General features: G+C 35.1%; 3 protein-coding genes across 5 annotated transcripts in view; 1 reads left to right on the forward strand and 2 right to left on the reverse strand.

Annotated features, from left to right (window-relative positions):
* Positions 1–1880, reverse strand: part of LOC111477258 (protein trichome birefringence-like 33) — a 4510-nt gene extending 2630 nt beyond the window's left edge. Inside the window, exons 1-3 of one of the 2 annotated variants that reach the window (XM_023121329.1) lie at positions 1861–1880; positions 1704–1768; positions 51–265 (exon numbers count right to left, since the gene is read on the reverse strand). In XM_023121329.1, the coding sequence (XP_022977097.1) occupies positions 51–265; positions 1704–1715 (227 nt within the window). In that variant the 5' untranslated portion in view covers positions 1716–1768; positions 1861–1880. Of the gene's footprint in view, positions 1–50; positions 271–507; positions 935–1703; positions 1769–1860 lie in introns of those variants that run through there. The other variant, XM_023121321.1, reaches the window with a different exon arrangement.
* LOC111477272 lies at positions 1826–10020 on the reverse strand. 2 transcript variants are annotated; one of them, XM_023121348.1, is made up of 12 exons: positions 9746–10020; positions 8584–8626; positions 7526–7579; positions 7155–7218; positions 5708–5764; positions 4401–4507; positions 4286–4324; positions 2977–3065; positions 2799–2877; positions 2476–2523; positions 2297–2405; positions 1826–2220 (listed from the first exon to the last, which is right to left on the reverse strand). In XM_023121348.1, the coding sequence occupies exons 1-11, from the start codon at positions 9928–9930 to the stop codon at positions 2325–2327; spliced, it is 846 nt and encodes a 281-aa protein (XP_022977116.1). In that variant the 5' UTR covers positions 9931–10020; the 3' UTR covers positions 1826–2220; positions 2297–2324. The 2 variants fall into 2 exon arrangements, with proteins under 2 accessions (XP_022977116.1, XP_022977108.1); XM_023121340.1 differs by having other exon boundaries at positions 1847–2224; positions 9746–10019.
* A 772-nt stretch (positions 10021–10792) lies between these two features.
* LOC111477230 (cytosolic endo-beta-N-acetylglucosaminidase 1-like) lies at positions 10793–17206 on the forward strand. Its single transcript, XM_023121276.1, has 13 exons — positions 10793–11093; positions 11219–11857; positions 12470–12604; positions 12984–13093; positions 13172–13283; positions 13391–13498; positions 13774–13886; positions 14374–14455; positions 14935–15015; positions 15200–15255; positions 15814–15946; positions 16038–16770; positions 16978–17206. Exons 2-13 carry the CDS (start codon positions 11477–11479, stop codon positions 17064–17066), a joined length of 2133 nt encoding a protein of 710 aa, XP_022977044.1. The 5' UTR covers positions 10793–11093; positions 11219–11476; the 3' UTR covers positions 17067–17206.
* Positions 17207–17372: the final 166 nt, after the last annotated feature.

Here is a 17372-nt window from a genome sequence, read left to right on the forward strand (position 1 = left end):
AAAAAAAAAAAAAAAAAAACTGAAAAATGTGAGAAAACAGAGAGAGTGACCTGGGAAGATCGCAGCCGTGGGGCTGCCACCGCCAGTACTGATAACTCCGGTCCGGCCTGCCGTGTTCCTGACACGTAAGCTGCGGCTGTATGTACGGACAGTCTGACTCATCATATAGCGGCCGAGTCACCTCGTCTCTAACCCACCTCCCACTGAACACGTCACACCCCTCCTCCTTCAGTTTCCCTATTGCAAATGGCAATTTCTCCCACTTCTTCTCTAACCCCCAAAAGGAATTAGAAAAAAAAAAATATAAAGAAATAAATCAAACAAATCCCAACATCACCACTAAATTAAACAAATAATAATAATAATAATAATAATAATGATATTGCCATGTTAAATTATGAAAGATACCAAAGTTTAGAAATATGTATAAACGACATTATAAAGGACTAGATTTAAAAGGTTTTAAACTTGTAAGTTATCATAAAAAGAAATGGGAATTGAACTCACGGGTGGCGGGGGAGGGGCGGGCGGGGGCGAGGTCGAGTTGGAGCTGGTGGCTGAAGATGCAGGCGAGGTCTTCGCCGTAGAGGATGGCGACGAAGAAGATGAAGACCAGGAGAGTGAAGAGGTAAGGGGAGAAGCGAGGCTTTCTGGGGAGGGAGGGGGAGGAGGAGGAGGAGGACTTGGGAGACGGAGGCTTCATTTCAGAGAGGCAAAATTAGAATTTTTAATGACACAGACAAAAACATAGATGCTATTAATATATGGGGCACATCAATTTTTGGTTCATCATCCACACTCTGTATTGTCTAAATTAAATTAATTGATTATTTGCCTCTTAGACCAATAGAATATTAGTAATTAAATAAATTTTAGAAACAATTTAAAAGGGCATGTTGGTAATAGTTGAGAAGTTAGCATCAAGGTGAGGGAGGGCTTAGAGTATGGTTAATAACATTGGTTTTTATGGTCATTTTATTTGAAAATGATACATATATATATATAGATTTTGTTGGGTTTTTTTCATTTGGGTTTTTCTCGTTCAATAATGTGAAAGTGAAGATTTGAATATCTGATTTTAATCAATTGTGTTAGGTTCATATTAACATTATAAGGTAAAAATTTGAACTTTTATCTAAAACGAAGTAGATATCTTAATTATTAAATTATATTCCTATTAGATCGATTCAATGTGTGTGTATATATATTTTTCTGACAATAAAAGGAAAGGAAAAAAAAAAAAAAAAAAAGAGTGAAGAAAGAGGAAGGAGTGATGAGGAAGAGTAGTGGGTGAATGATGGGTTAGAAGAGAGGTAGTGCTTTGTAGCTTTGCTTCTAAGGTAAGACATTTTATTCATTTTTCCAAATTATTGGTTTAAAATTATTATCAATCTCTATCTCTCTCTAGAATAAAAACAAGTTTTAGGTACAACAATGATGCTCATTTGGTAAAATTTCCAGCTCAAAGGAGGTGGTTTAGGTACTATTTTATACCTATTATCTATGTCCTCAGATCCAAATGTAATACCCAATTGGGACTAATTAAAAAATGACTCGACTTAGCTAGTAGGCCACTATAATTAATTCATTCTCAGTATCCCTCCGTTAACACATCAATTATTATCACAAAAGTCTATGATTCGGGCGGTTTCAATTTTTTCCGATCGTTTCAAAATTTTCAATTATGTTGAAGATTGCTCAACTGAAGGTTGCATCACTGTCTCCTGCTCCAGAGGCTGGCTTTGTTGCAATCGTTTACTGGAAGGATCTAACAGAGAATTGAGTTATCAACAATCACAATCAAAATCAAAATTAGAACAGTTTCTACTTTGTAAAATCCTCATTTTAAGAAAATAATACCTCAATCAGGATCCCAAATTGTCAGTTCCAGGTTATTAAATTAAGAGCCATGTGTTAATTCCTTCTCCTACTCCCAATTTCTATAAAAGTTCACATTCCAATCAAGATCTCCTTCTGTCTATCTCTCTCAGAACCTTATACACTTATTTTTCAGGAGATTACTGCCAAAAGAATGTACAAAAAATGAAGCATACTTCTCTGGTAGCAGACTGGACTATTGCCTACAGGTGCTATCTCTCTCTCTCTCTCTCTCTCTCTCTAATCTATGTTTTGAATACACCAAGTACAAGATGCAGCTCTATAGCAGAGTTAATAAGGTTGCTGATGCAATTTCAGGATCACCTTCTGGCTGTGTATTGCCTACCTAAACAGAACCATTAGAATTTGATCTGCAGAATGTTTATGGTAAAAGTGCAATCAAAACAAGAAATCTCACCAGCAATTTGGAGCAAAAATGCATACTATCAGAAGTTGACAGGAGAATAAGTATCTCGATGACCTCGAGACGGTCCCTTAAATTTTCGGACCAGAGATGCAAACAAACTCTGTAATGCGATATTCGGTTACAAGCAGATGAAAGAGATACAAGCAGAGAAAAAACAGTATTAACTATACCTGAACTTTATGTGGTAAGCTAAGCCAGAATTCCAGGTTGGGAATAACCTGAAAAAAAAAACGGAGTGTGGAGAGCAAGGATATATCAGAACGGTGGTAGAGATATAAACAGCTCTAATACACAAAAAGAACATCACAAATGTTCTATAAAAGATAAAACTTTCTAGCATTAGAGCATAATGAGAAAGAAGCATAAACCCGTTCACTTATAGAAGTAGAGGCACTTTCTTGATTCATATTCTAATATTAATGCGCTACAAGCATCTATTTGTTTGTGGTAGTCTACACTGCAGCTATTTATTAAGTAAAGTAAGAATACGTACATCAACACCACGAACATTGAGAACAAAATATCGATAGACTATCCCGGCCAAAAGATATCCTCCAAAAAGGCATAAAATGCTGCACACCCAAGTAATTAATTAAAAAACAATGAACCATAATTAGCCGATTGACATATGGAAAGTAACTTTCAACATGCTCTAAAACAGACTGACATACATGGTTATAAAGGTCCCGAAGAAGCCCCAGCCTCTTCTATCGACATGTACAATCTTTGCACAACCAGAAGGATGCCTCAAGGATGTAGCCTGTTTGTAAAGCAATGCTTCATAGATCACAAGCGATACTAAAAAATATGGTATTTACAAAGTTAACCAAACTCTAAACGCTGCAATTAAAAAAAAGTATTTACATGATAGATAACAGGTTTTAATTAACAGACATCTGAAAGTCCTTACAAGAAAATTCTCCACGGGATTAAGATATTATGAAAATGATCACCAACAATTTTTCAAACCTCTCCATGATTTGACAAGAAACCCAAACAACTTCCAATGCATCCAAAATTTTAAGCAAAGATTAATCATAGAAGCTTCAAATTTAACCATTAAAGTTGAACCCAAATGATGAAATTATACTAAGTTTTCAAGATGGAATCAGTAACAGCTAAAGTCATGCCAATGTGTTATGCTATGTTTTCAAGATGAAATTCTGTAGGAGCAGTTATGACTGAGTATTTGAATTCCACAAAAAGGATAAGAAAACATCAGAAAACAATTGACATCTTATCACAGAGACATCAAAGATGTGACAGTTGTGGAAGACAGAAGTTACACGGAGAAAGCTAACAAACCAGCTCCTATGTGCGGCCACTCATGCCAAACCTATAATGGGGCATAATTGAAAGATCGCCCCCCTAGAGTGGCTAATAAGAAACAACTCCAATCTAAATTGTCAAGTAATCTGATCGGTGCAATTTTCAGCACTCCAACAAAAGGCTGTGTACAAAGCCAGGACATATTTCTTTATATCTAGATGAACTACTTATCCAAAGGCTATTTTGGTTTTCTGGCTCCTTTTGGTTCTTGGGAATATGTCTTATTCTCTCTTTGTTTGTGTTTATTTTCAAATACTCTTCACGTACAAGTTTTTGAATCATATAAAAATTATTAAATTTTGAGTCCAAATCAGATAGTAATAGTCTTGAAAATCTTTCAAAAAGTGACTGGATAATTAAAATAAAAATGCAGGTGAATAGACTAAGATATTACCTCAAAGAGAGAGAGAGAGAGAATAGACCGAGGTATTGTAAGTTTCAATATCAAGATTCTAATGTTGTTCACATAATGTTAGTATGTTGATCAAGACCTGAGATAAAGGGTGGAGTAAAATGGCTTCTCAAAAAAGACAAAAACGTCTTAGTGACGCACAAAAGAAAAAACATTTAATGATAGAACCTAAAGAATAATTATTTCCGGGGGAAAGAAGCAAAGATGAGAGAGGTTGTTGAAAAAGTCAAGGCACTCACATACTCGCAACGCCCTATCTGTTCCAAATTTTGTGGCCCCTGGAAAACAGAAAGCTAAATCAGAAAATTTGTCTATTTTTTATTACATTTAAAAAAATTACGGGACAAAACTCACCTGAATACCATCTGTCGTACAAAACACAGACACGGAAAGTGAGCACTTGACCTTAGTGCCATTGTTTGACATCTTAACGTTGACACCTCTGTGAGGATTTTTAATATCTACCACATAAGACAAACCATTAATATACTCGTCATGAAGTAAGAACAATGGCAACAACTACGACCTAAGGTCATGAAATTGAAATAATGCACATACATGTAAAACGAACATATACTCCGTATTCAATTTGAGCTTCTAAAGACAAACAAAAGCTGGTTCTTTATTTTCGATAATGAAGCGATGAGTTGCGGGTGGATATTAAAATTTGAACAAAGACAACTACCATAGGCCCAACCAAAGGTCCAGCCAATTGAGAAGGTCTAAAGTTTGAAAGAGGCTTGAGAGAAAATACACAACGATTTTATTCATTCACTAGATAGGTGTACAAAAAATCTAAAATCTAAATATATAAACAAAAATACAAAATGACCATAAAGGCAAAAATATCAATCACACAATCATCCATATCAATGTTTTGTACATAAAGACAAATTGTTGCACCTCATTCCAGTAATTTGAAACATTTAACTTATAACGTATGACAAACCAATTTAGATATGCAAAACCAAAGTAGAATAGAGGCAAAAATGGCAAAAACACAAAACTGGACCAAATTGAGGACCAGAAACCCTAACCATCTTCAAAAACAGTTCCCCACCCAAACGTATTCTTATCGAATTGAGCATATACATGGAGCACTAAGGAGAGAGGTTAAGAACAGTCAACCAATTCACGAACAATAGCTCAAGCACCATAGCACACCAGCACATGAGAAACATCGATAGTGCATGAAGTGAAGTGCATACACATCAAATTCCATCAATCAGCAGCAATGTCCCAACTTCTAAGTTGGAGTAGTGCTAGGTGGAGTTAATAAACCATCACTCCACAGTGATTACCCAACTTTGTAACCCTGACCCCACTTGGACTATAAAGGTCTTAACAGCCTCAAGAAACTCTAGGCAATATCAAGTAATTTAACAATGGCATGAAAGAAACACAGTGATGTTCCTTATTCACTAAAGTCATATGCATAGGTGTACAGGAGAACACTAAAATAAAGATAGTAAGATTATGAGGACAATATAACAAATGGATTTGTAACTAAGATATTTGTGTTACATGCTGTAACAGGGTCCAAAATAAAATGTGAATAGTTATAAAAAGAAACGACAAAAAAGGTTAATATATATTAAAAATTTTAATTTTTTAAAAAGAGCAACAACAATAACTGTAAAGAAGTACAAAATAGCACTTACCAAGGATGCTAATATTCGTGCTTGGCACAAGACCAATGGTTGTGCATACATCATAGCCTGCATTTATACCACAGATCTAGTTTGAGGGCTATGTAAATTCTCTTCAAACGACAAACAACATTTCAAGATGCATGAAGTCCTACTTTTCCTTCTGAACAAAAAGTAAAAGGCACAAAGCTTATTGTTTCTGAACTTACAACTCTCTCCCAAAATACCAAGTGTAATTCCAACATTGTTAAGAAAACCTCCTAAAGCTCTTATTATACTTTGCATTAGTAAAAGCCCCCCAATTGATATGTGTAGTGGTTACAAAGTAATTACAAGAGAATAACTAGACTTAATATACCAAGAAGCTTAAGGAGCAAAAGATTCTCAAATTTGAGCGTTCTTCTCAGTTGAAGATCCTGCTATTGCTTTCCAATCAAACTAAGCGAAAAAGGCACCACAAGAGGTTAGCCAAGTATAGCTATCTGACCTCCAGACTTGTGACCACAAAAAACTAGCATATGCTCATAATCAAGTAAGGGAATGGGAGATGAAGCTAGAAGATACTCAGGTTGGGATTTGTTATCCTTGTCATGTATGGGCAGAAGGGGAAGAGATGACTCGCGGTCTTGAATTACTCGTAGAACGGCAGCATTAACTAGGTCTAAAGTATGAGTCGGGATTTTCTTTTTTCATATTATTATTATTGACATTTGCGTTATGCCCCAGAACCTAGAGACCAGAAGAGTTGAATTCTAAAGCTTTATAGAGAAAGTTGTGGGGGGGGGGGGGGGGGGGGGGGGGGGGGGGGGGGGGGGGGGGGGGGGGGGGGGGGGGGGGGGGGGGGGGGGGGGGGGGGGGGGGGGGGGGGGGGGGGGGGGGGGGGGGGGGGGGGGGGGGGGGGGGGGGGGGGGGGGGGGGGGGCAAGTATTCTAGATGTAAGGTGGAAAGGATGGACTTGACCATAAATTCATTTTTCTTCTTTCCTACAATAACATACTGTTCTCATAGTCAAACTGATTTACATTAAGTTACTTATTAATTAAAATGAATGCAATTATGCATGACCTTGTCATGTTCCTACAGTAGAAATTTTAGAAAATGACTTATCATAAATCTCAACCAGTCATGTATGTGTCATATGTTTATGTTTGTGCCACTTAGGTTGGGGAGCTAAAAGGTGCATTAAAATTAATAAACCTTGGATTTTTCAAGTTAAAGAAGAAATGAACCCTTAGAATGCACGCTTCTAGTCAACATGAGCATAGCTCAGTAATTAAGACAACTACTCCATCCTTTGAGGGCAATGGTTAAAAATTCCCATCCTCCATTTATTGTACTAAAAAGGAACGCACTTTTCTAACCACCTTTTTTTTTAATGAAATCACGTCCATATTTTACTTATTCAAGCATTTGAAGCTTTAAAGTTAGATTTAAATTTTGGAGATGCAGAAATATTTACCATCTATTTTGCTCGATACAAGTGCACTACAGCCCATCCCACAATGTGAAGGTCCCCCACAATTCTAGAAAGCACAATAATAAAAACTCATCAGCAGGAAGTCAAAATATGTGGTATAAATTTAGAAAAGAAAACTTGCAACTTTGTACTCCATTTTTGTAAGATACAATTTCACTTTTTTTATAAGAAACACATAACATGTCGTATTTAAACAGAGAATAAGAAACAACTTCAGCGATCTGTAACATAATCACTTTTATGCCCAAGCTTCTTTCTGCCTCTCTTATTATTATTATTATTATTATTCTTATTATTTTTATGAAAAAACAAAGTCTTTAATAATGCATGGAAGGAACATGAAATACACTTACCAAACAATCAACACACATAGGTGGATCATGATTGAAAATCATCCCATCACATAGCTGCTCCATAGAAGCACGAAAGATGTTGTGAGGTTAAACAAGTAAATGATCTTATTACATAAAACACCAAACAAAAAGAAAAAAAAAAAAGAACTGCTGTATATCGACAATCATTCTATGTGTTTTACAGAAGATCCAGACATATCAACCATTGATACTCAAAGGAAAAGTTTGCATAAATATACATACATAAACATACATGTATATATATATATATATATAAGAGCCTGAGCTTTCTTAGAAAGAAATGAAAGAATATATAAGGACTTAGGCTTGTGATATGAGGAAAAAAAATTATTAATCACAAAAAAATGTAAAAATCATTGAATAGATTTTCCAAATCATGTTAAGAATTATAAGAATACTGCTAGAGTTATCATATGTTGGGTGCTTGAGTGCATCTTTCTCATACCAATTAATTATAAATATATAGGCGTATATAACAAGCTACGGACTAACAGGAAGAAACTGCAAAGTTGTAGTTCAAGGGAAAGAAGATCTAGTCTCCTAATCACACAAAAAATATGCTAGAGGTGTGCAAATTAAAAGAAAAACATAAATAGGGTTGAAAACATCCCAAACAAGAAGCCCATTTAAGAAGTGTAGTCCAAACCCGCGTGGACCTAGATCACCTTCATTTCTCTTTATTCTTCCTATGTAAATTTGTTTCTTTCTTTATTTGTATTGTTTCAAGACAGATTTTTTTTCCTCTGTCCTCTTAGCTTTGTTACCTTATTTGTTTGTCCTTCTCCCTCAAAATATAGGGTTGTAACACTGGATCAAGAATGAAATGTGAATGAATGTGAATAATCTCTTTCATTGTAAAACAACAGATAGTGCCCCTAGAAGGAAGAATCTTTATTCAGTAAACACAAATATCTGTGAAAAATTGAGCATGTATGGCATATCTATTGAAAATTTCAATCTACATGAAGGATAACAATTTAAAGAATTTTTTTATGACAATTAATGAAAAAACAAATATAAACCCTGACGGTCCAAACCTGAAACCAGACAATAGTATCATTTCCTGCTACTCTGTAAAACCTGAACAAAAATTAATGGAATTAAAAAAATGGAAAAAAAAAATGAAAAAGAAGAAGAATTAAACAGTAGAACTTGTAGTTAACATCTCAAACATTAAACCTAGGAATAGAAGTCACTTCAAAAGGCAAGAATTCACTCTTCCTTTATCAATGGTCCAGCACCAATTTTGTGGCTCATTTTGAAAACCATTTAAGCAGTTTTTAGATTGTGTTTTCCAAACAAGTTTTCAGTTGATGTTCTGTTAATATATAGCTTCCTTCACCCCATCCCCCCCACTAATCTTGGAGAACCTTTAGCCCCGCCCAAGTCAGATATATCAGGAGTTTTTTTTTATTAAGCTCAACCAAAGGTTCAAACACGTTACCAATAAATAGGTATCACCAAGAAACCGCATGACTTTGCCAACACGGCTGCTCCTTGGGAACAGATATAACTATATGTTGCATACTCCCAATATTCATAACTCTTCTGCACATCCTTATAATTCAAGCTTCTCTTAGAGTATTAATAGGAAAATAGGAATGTTATTAACTTACTAGGATATCACTAATACCACAATTGTAATACTTGATAGTTGGTAGAGGAGTGTTATAAATAGAGGAAGTTAGGAAGTGTGAGGGTTGCGTATAATTTAGGGGAATCAGTCCACGGTGAATGGATTGAGAGAGATAGCCCTCTTGAAATTGCAATATTACAGTAGCCTTTCGGGCTACGGCAATCGACCTAAGAACTACGCCACTACTAATAACCTGATAACACTCCCAACCTATTAATACCGACAGTTTCCAGCTCAATACAATACCCAATAATTGTTCAAGCAGGAGTATGAGCAAGTACATATCCTTTCACAAATTCTAACCACCTTGAGCATAATGAACAAGTTCTCGACTTCGAAAACCAACTTGGAATTAATCAAATTTTCAAAAGACCAAAGAAGCCATTAACTCTTCCTAATACAACAATAAAAACTACATTGCGATTGCATACTTCAATTCAAGGTCAAATTACTCTTCCAGTGCAACACGAGCAAGATTAAGCAACACAAGAAGAGAAAACTGAAATTTTTTCATACATTGACTCTTAAAAATCGGACCAAAGGCAGGGGAGGAGGAACAATACCCGTCTTCGCTGAGGACTCCATGAGCGAATTTGGAGATAGGCGATGCCAGATTGAAGTTATACATCTTGCCATTGTTAACGAAACTGAATTCACAAGTGGAATAGACCGAATGGAAGGGCGGAATTTGGAGAAGAATCATGAAGAAAATGGTAGACCATTTCACAAAATGGATTCCGCGCATCATTTTACCTCCCGCTAAAATCCCATGCCAGTTTTGTTCTGCGTTCTAAATAGTTTTCAGGACTTCAAAAATTTATTTACGATCATACTACTTTTATACCCTCCTCCTTTTAACTCTAAACTAAAAAACATTACCAACTTTTTTCTACCAAAATTAAATTAATTGTAAAAAGAAAAAAAAAAACGTATAAAATGCAATAATTCTTCCACAAAAAAATTGTTCAAACATTAATTTATGAACAAACAATTATTAACAAATTAAAAATTATGTTTATAATAAAATTACTTAAAAAACTAAAATTATTTATACACAAATTATTAAATTAATTGGTGATTTAAGGTTTCCTTATTTTTACTCTCTTGGAATATCTTATTTTCTATTGGATTTTAGTATAAGTTTTTTTAATTATTTTTTTGGTATATTAATTTTATAGGTTTTTCGGATCTATAAATTGTCATTTTCTTTCTAAATTAATATTGATTTTCACTTTTAAACCTTAAAAGTAGATATTTGTTTGTTCAATATACAACAAAATAACTTAACTTTACATAGTCGTATATGTGTATTTATGTTTTTTGTACAACAATTTGGGAGGAAGGGTTCGAACCTTCTCCCTTTTAGTAAAAAATATATATTTTATATTAGTTAAACTATCAATTTAAGTCTAACTCAATTATATATTATTGACGGTTTGATATTTCAGCAAAATAAAATTAACCCTAACTGCAGGGATGAAATTGAAAAATTTTAAATTGGCGTAATAGGCCTAAATTGAAATTAAGATAAAATTAAAGGATGAAATTGATAAATAAAAAAAATTGTAATCCATTCATATTTTTTATAGCAATTATCCACGAATCTTTCCTTGCTGCTTAGAAGAAAGTGATGGGAAACAGTGCCGGCGCCAAAAATGGGGGTTGCTTTCATTTGAAGGCCCGCAGTACCAACAATGGTTGCAACCGATCGCAGAAGTGATTATCATAATGCAGGCGATTTCCACGCGATCTTCTTCCTTTTATGCAAGGGAATAAGTACTAGGAAAAAAAGAAAAAAGGAATCAATGACACTTGATTCGCATAATCTTTTTCGGTCTCCGCTGATTCTGTCCTATTGAACGAGTAATTCTTCCGATCCTCGAAATCAGGAATCGTTTCTGAATACTGAGAGTAAGAGTAATGGAGAATGGATAGATGACCATGGAATCCGCTTCCTATGGAGATTTGAGTATTTGTTTATCAATTACTGAATTTGATTGCGATTGAAAGTTCACTCTGCATCATTTGCTTTGTAGGTTCTCGCGCAATCGTTGCACGTTCGTTGGTTAGGTTACTTTGTGACTGAATCCACTTGAAATAAAATTTTTCGTGGTTTGCTTATTGACTCTGTAGTCAACTCTGAGCCTTTATTTATTTATTTTATTACTTGTCGCTTCCGAGGCTTTTCTGGTCCTTTATAAATCTACAAGTGTAGGTTGCAATCTGAAACCTAGTTATCTGTTAGCACCATTCGCTTGAAGTTGCAAACTACCTCCATTTTTTTTTTCCTCACAATGGCCCAGCAGAGTTCTGTCCCAACAAGTTCAGATCCTCCTCCATTTGACCCAACTGAACCGTCTACTCCTATTGCTTTCCCAATCAAAACTCTCGAGGATCTCGAGTCAAGGGTTTACTTCAAATCATTTCACTACCCATTTAATAGATCCACGGTTGCTCTTCAACCAGTGCCGTTGCCTGACAGGCGTAGGATGCTTGTGTGCCATGATATGGCTGGTGGATATAAAGACGATAAATGGGTTCAGGGAGGAACTAACCCAGATGCCTTTGCAATATGGCATTGGTATTTGATCGATGTTTTTGTGTACTTCTCACATGATTTGGTCACGCTTCCACCTCCATGTTGGACAAATACAGCTCACAGGCACGGTGTCAAGGTACTTAATCAGTTCATCAATTGGGTTTACTGGTTCAAGCTTCTTTGTTTGCTTACTATTATTATTATTTAAAAAGCAAGATTATCTGAATAGTGAAATTAGCCTGTCATGGTTTGCTTGATTTTTTATATATTTCCTAAGAAAATTACTTGCATGCATTATCAGTGTCATATCAGAATTTTTAAGAACCATTTGTCATATCACTTACGATATGAGTCAAAAGAAGAATGAACATATAAAACAGTAATGGAATTTTTAAAGATTTTTCCACTGTTTTCATTAATAACGACATGTTAATTAAAATATTACGAATATTGATGTGATTACCAAAATCTATTTTGAATTTAAATGTTTTTCAATTTTTCTAGAAAACCTAACTTGATGCTCCCTGTAGTCTTATTATTCAACTGGGATCAACAAAATAAACTCGTAACATTTGCACTATATAGAAATTGTAAAATGCGCACGATATCTAGTCAGTAATTCATAGTTTTGTATATACCTAATTTATGAACGATGGTGTGTTTATAAACAAGGGCTGGTATGGTATCATGATAGCTAAAGCATGTGCTTTTTCAGTATTTACAAATGAATAGTTGTTTTGAACTATAGGTGCTAGGGACTTTTATTCTGGAAGGAGGGGGAGAGGCTGCTCGTGATACCTTGCTTTCAACCAAGGAATCTGCTCAAATGTATGCGGAGCGCTTAACTGAGCTTGCTATAGCATTGGGATTTGATGGATGGCTGGTATTGCTTCTAAAGTTGTTCTACCTCTGGGCTGCATTTACTGTAACTTCATCAAATGTTCCATGAATCCCATAGTTTATTAGTTGTAAATTGTTCTTTACAACATACTTCTTCAGTTCTTAAGAAAAAAGGAAAATTTTCTTTTCTTCTCCATTTCTGATTTTACAAGCTTGTGTATATATTCATGAATAATCAAGATTTGAATTTTAGACGAGCCTAAAAGCTATATAAGTATGCTAATTAAAAGAGAGCATATTGTCCAGTGTAGATGTAGAATTTTATAGTTTTCCATATGTGAGATTGGCTACAAGGAAATGCTTGTAATTTAATTATAGTTGTTTCTTGTCCTTAATATTAGAAACAACATTTATTATTGCAGATGAATATGGAAATCAGTATGAATTCTCAGCAAATTCCTTATTTGGAAGAATTTGTCAGCCATTTAACTCAGTCTATGCATTCTAAGCTACCGGGGTCTTTAGTTATATGGTAAGTCCTGCGATACGTTACACGCTTAATTATTCACATTTTGAGCTTAGAATCTATTAACTGCTGACATATGGACAGGTATGACAGTGTAACCGTAGATGGTAAACTTGACTGGCAAGATCAATTGAATGAGAAAAATAAACCTTTCTTTGATATATGCGATGGAATATATGTAAACTATGGTTGGAAAGTAAGAAATAAATTTCCTTCATAAATAATAAGAAATGTTATTTATCATCTCAATTTTATATCCTTTTGAAAAGAGAACGACAGACAAACTTTCATTTGTCATCTTAGGAAGATACTCCTAAAAATTCTGCTGCTGCTGCTGGAGAGAGAAAGTATGATGTGTACATGGGCATTGATGTTTTCGGGAGAGGTACTTATGGTGGTGGAGAATGGAATGTAAGCCTTCTAACCCTTTGACATGTATTGACATGTAGTATAGTGAACAAGCTTCATAGTTAGCATAATTTGGGCACTTTCACAGTTGAATATATGATAGGTAAGATCGTTTATACGCCCATGTATTCTGTGCCTTTACACATAGCTTTTCAACTTCCAAGTACAAAATAATGCTGTGTTCCTAGTTTTGGTATTGTTGTATATTGAGTTCAATTATTCTCTCAAGCCGAGAGTTGGTAGAATTAATTTTTAAACAAAAAACTGCTTCACATCAGACAAATGTTGCTCTGGATGTTCTGAGAAAGGAGGATGTTTCGGCAGCCATATTTGCTCCTGGATGGGTGTACGAGCACAAGCAGGAAACAGATTTTCAGACTGCTCAAAATAAGTAAGTTATGATGTGAAATTAAATCCTTTTATGGGATCATGACATACTATTCTACCACAATCCACTTCTTTTTTTTTTATTCCTTGAATTAATTGATTACCTGATGAACAACTGCTGAATATCATAAAAGTTTGGGCATACTCAACTCTGATCTGAGGGAAGAATATAATCATCGTCCATATTATCCTAGAAAATCTGTTTTGCTGGTTAATTTCATTAATTTTAACTTAATTTTGATATTTAGTCTGCTTTTGATGATTTAATTGATACTCTTAGTTTTGACTCTAGTTTTCTCATCAGTTTTTGGATGCTCCAAATTACTATTATATTCTTGACGAGGTCTTGCTGCCTTGCACAATTATTCTTAGTGTAAATTTGCTGATTTTATGATCATGGATGTCTTTTGTATCACGAGCTGTGTGGAGAGTGACCATCGATCATTTCCTAAATGCTTAATGAGGTTCAATCTTGTCTACTTTGAACACAGATGGTGGAATCTTGTGAAGAACTCATGGGGAATAGTGCAAAGCTACCCAAAACTACTACCATTCTACTCAAATTTTGATCAGGTTAGAAGTATGCCAGTCTGTGTTCCTTGAACAAGTGCTTGAACGTTCCAAAAGTTTGTTAATTTGTCTAGTATGTAGTGCGTGGAAGTGGAATGCATTGACCTTAAGGTTAGATGTCTTGGTAGTGAGATTGTCTATTAATCTGCTTTCATCCTCAAACTTGCAACAAATCCTAACGAATAGATTTCAGATTCTTTATGGATAATTTCTCTCGTATCTCCAACCCACCGCTGAAAATATTTTGTTGATAAAAAATTTCATATGAGCATTGTTGAAATCCAAGAAGTCCATCTACTTTCTATCGAAATCCAAAATGTTATAAATCAGCATAAAATAGTTGAATATATCATCGGCATCTTGTCAAAATTTTATTAATCATACAACACAAATGGTCTCGTGCATGAAAATTGGTCTCTTGTTACTCGTTAGATGATAAATATTTTTTGTTCAGTCAAAATTCTCTCTTTCCACATTTACAGGGTCATGGTTATCATGTTTCCATAAATGGAGAACAAATATCAGATGCTAAGTGGAACAACCTGTCCTGTCAAGGGTTCCAGGTAAATAATCTATCTATGGATATTGAAATTTTTGCCTTTCTTTAATCCTTTTCTACATGCTTTGAATACTTTTATCTCTCGCTTGGTAGAAGTTTCTGCCACTATTACTAAGCATTAAAGGGGTACCGTTAATTTCCTTACCATTTTGGAGTTCTCCTTTCTCAGCATTTATAACTTCGTGCAGCCTATACTTGAGGTGACTGATGCTTCAACCTCACATTCTATTCAAGCTTATTTAAAGTAAGTTGCAACTCACATTCATTCTCTTTTCAATGGGATATCTGGTGACATGTACATTTTAGTAATATTGATTTTTAGAGTACTAAAATGGTTGGGGCGAGGAAAGGTTCCTTTTTTTAGGGTACCCCAGGAATAGATCTAGTAGAGACAGGGTGTGGTCTGTAGCTTAGAGGATTAGAGCACGTGGCTACGGACCATGGTGTTGGGGGTTCGAATCCCTCCTCGTCCACAATTCATTCATGAACCATAAAAGCTATAAATTAGAGTGCTCTTTGAAGCATTTTCCTTTTCTTTTCACGTCTTTGAGTTCAACATTTTCTTTATCTTTGCTTTATTTATTTAGTTTTATTTTTTGTGTTGCTTACAACTTCATCTTTCTCATATTTCAAATATTTGGTCTCATTGGGACCTAATAACTTGCAAAATATGGAGGGATGGTATATTTATTGTCCCTGAGATCCATTTACTTCAACCCTTCATATTCTATATTTCTTTATTTTGTTTTAACTATAAATTTGAACTGAAAGTTCCCTTTGATTGAATTCATGGATTTTCTAGTTTTGAGGAAGCCTACAATGGGGGAGGAAGCATTGTATTGGAAGGGACTCTCGAGCGAAATTGCTACACCGAAATACAACTCTTTCAAGGAGAGCTTGTTTTGGACGAAATTCCTTTAAAATTCATGTATTCTGTAAGTGAACTCTTTCTGCATTGAAGTTCTAGATATAACGGGATTCTTTATACATTTAGTTCAACCTTGGTCCACGGCCTAATTTTTGCAGTCAAAAACGAACGGGGATTCTCAACTAGGTCTTTCGTTGGAGTTTCTTTCTAGCACAAATAAGAGAAAGCTACTACTTGCCCCCAGCACTAAAAAGAAATTCTCAAATGATTTTTCTGAAGTTATTGAAACAACTCCACTGGAATTGCCTGGACTTTCTCCTGACTGGTTCGTTCAGGTGGGCAGCATTCAAATGAATGGATACAAACTGACAAATATAAATATTTTATGCTACAGATCAAGCCATGAAAATGATGAACCAAGCCACAAATCTGGACTGGTTGATAAAAATAATGCACCAGATGGAAATTCATCATCTGAATACTTTGCAATGCTTGGTAATATCACTTTACGATCTCATGAGGAACCCGATCTTCCTCCCTATAATTCATGGCTAGTTGAAGGTCAATATATTAAATGGACTCCAAGTCCAGAGGGAACAAGGAACCTTGACATTAAGATCATTTGGAAGTTGAAAGACAGCAGAAGCCATACTGTGTATGAACACTACAATATCTATGTGATAAAAGTAGGCGAAAAAGGCGAAAACCATCTTGGAGAACTGCATAATGTTGCAGAGTATCTTGGGGTGACTCATGTGGAAGCTTTTTATGTTTCTAACCTTGCAGTTCCTTCCAGCACCTCAGGTCTCAAATTTATGATCCAAGTTTGTGGAGTGGATGGGAGCAGCCAGAGGTTGGAGGACTCTCCATTTCTGTATTTGGATGTGGAAGGTCAGTAAGTTACTAAGTAATATGCTTATTTACATTGACTTTCTCCATTTTAGGAGAAAGAGAATAATGTATTTCTTTATTACCAAACAATGGCAATGGCAATGGCAATGGCAATGGCAATAAACCTGGTTATATGTAGAGAAATAAAGGCAGGAACTCTAATAATGATACGTCTTGAGCGTTTTTCATCCCTTCTCTCACTTGCAGGTTCACGTGGTCCTCCTTTCTACGCAAATCTTTGGAGATGGTTTGAAAGTGTTCTGAAAACAGTTTTCTGGTTCTTTTTTCTCGGTTAAATTATACAAAATATTCATAAACTTTAGGGTAGATTTCAATTATAGTAGACTTCCAAAAGTTTTGTTATTACCCTTAAACTTTAAATTTTGTTCTAAAAACATAAGGACGGATGAAATTAACTTCTTGCTTTTCGTTCTCATTCTCACTTCATATTTGTCCTTCTCACTCCCTGTTTTTCCCCTCACGTTGTTGATCCGTATCAGAAAGAGGATTCCATTGGAAGTCGTTGTTGAGAGACAATATTGGAGCAATGAGGGAGAAATAAATTAGAAAAAAGGACTGAAAACATGAGAATAAATAGCATA

Source organism: Cucurbita maxima, unplaced genomic scaffold, assembly GCF_002738345.1.
Source record: "Cucurbita maxima cultivar Rimu unplaced genomic scaffold, Cmax_1.0 Cma_Scf00001, whole genome shotgun sequence".
Lineage (NCBI taxonomy): Eukaryota > Viridiplantae > Streptophyta > Magnoliopsida > Cucurbitales > Cucurbitaceae > Cucurbita > Cucurbita maxima.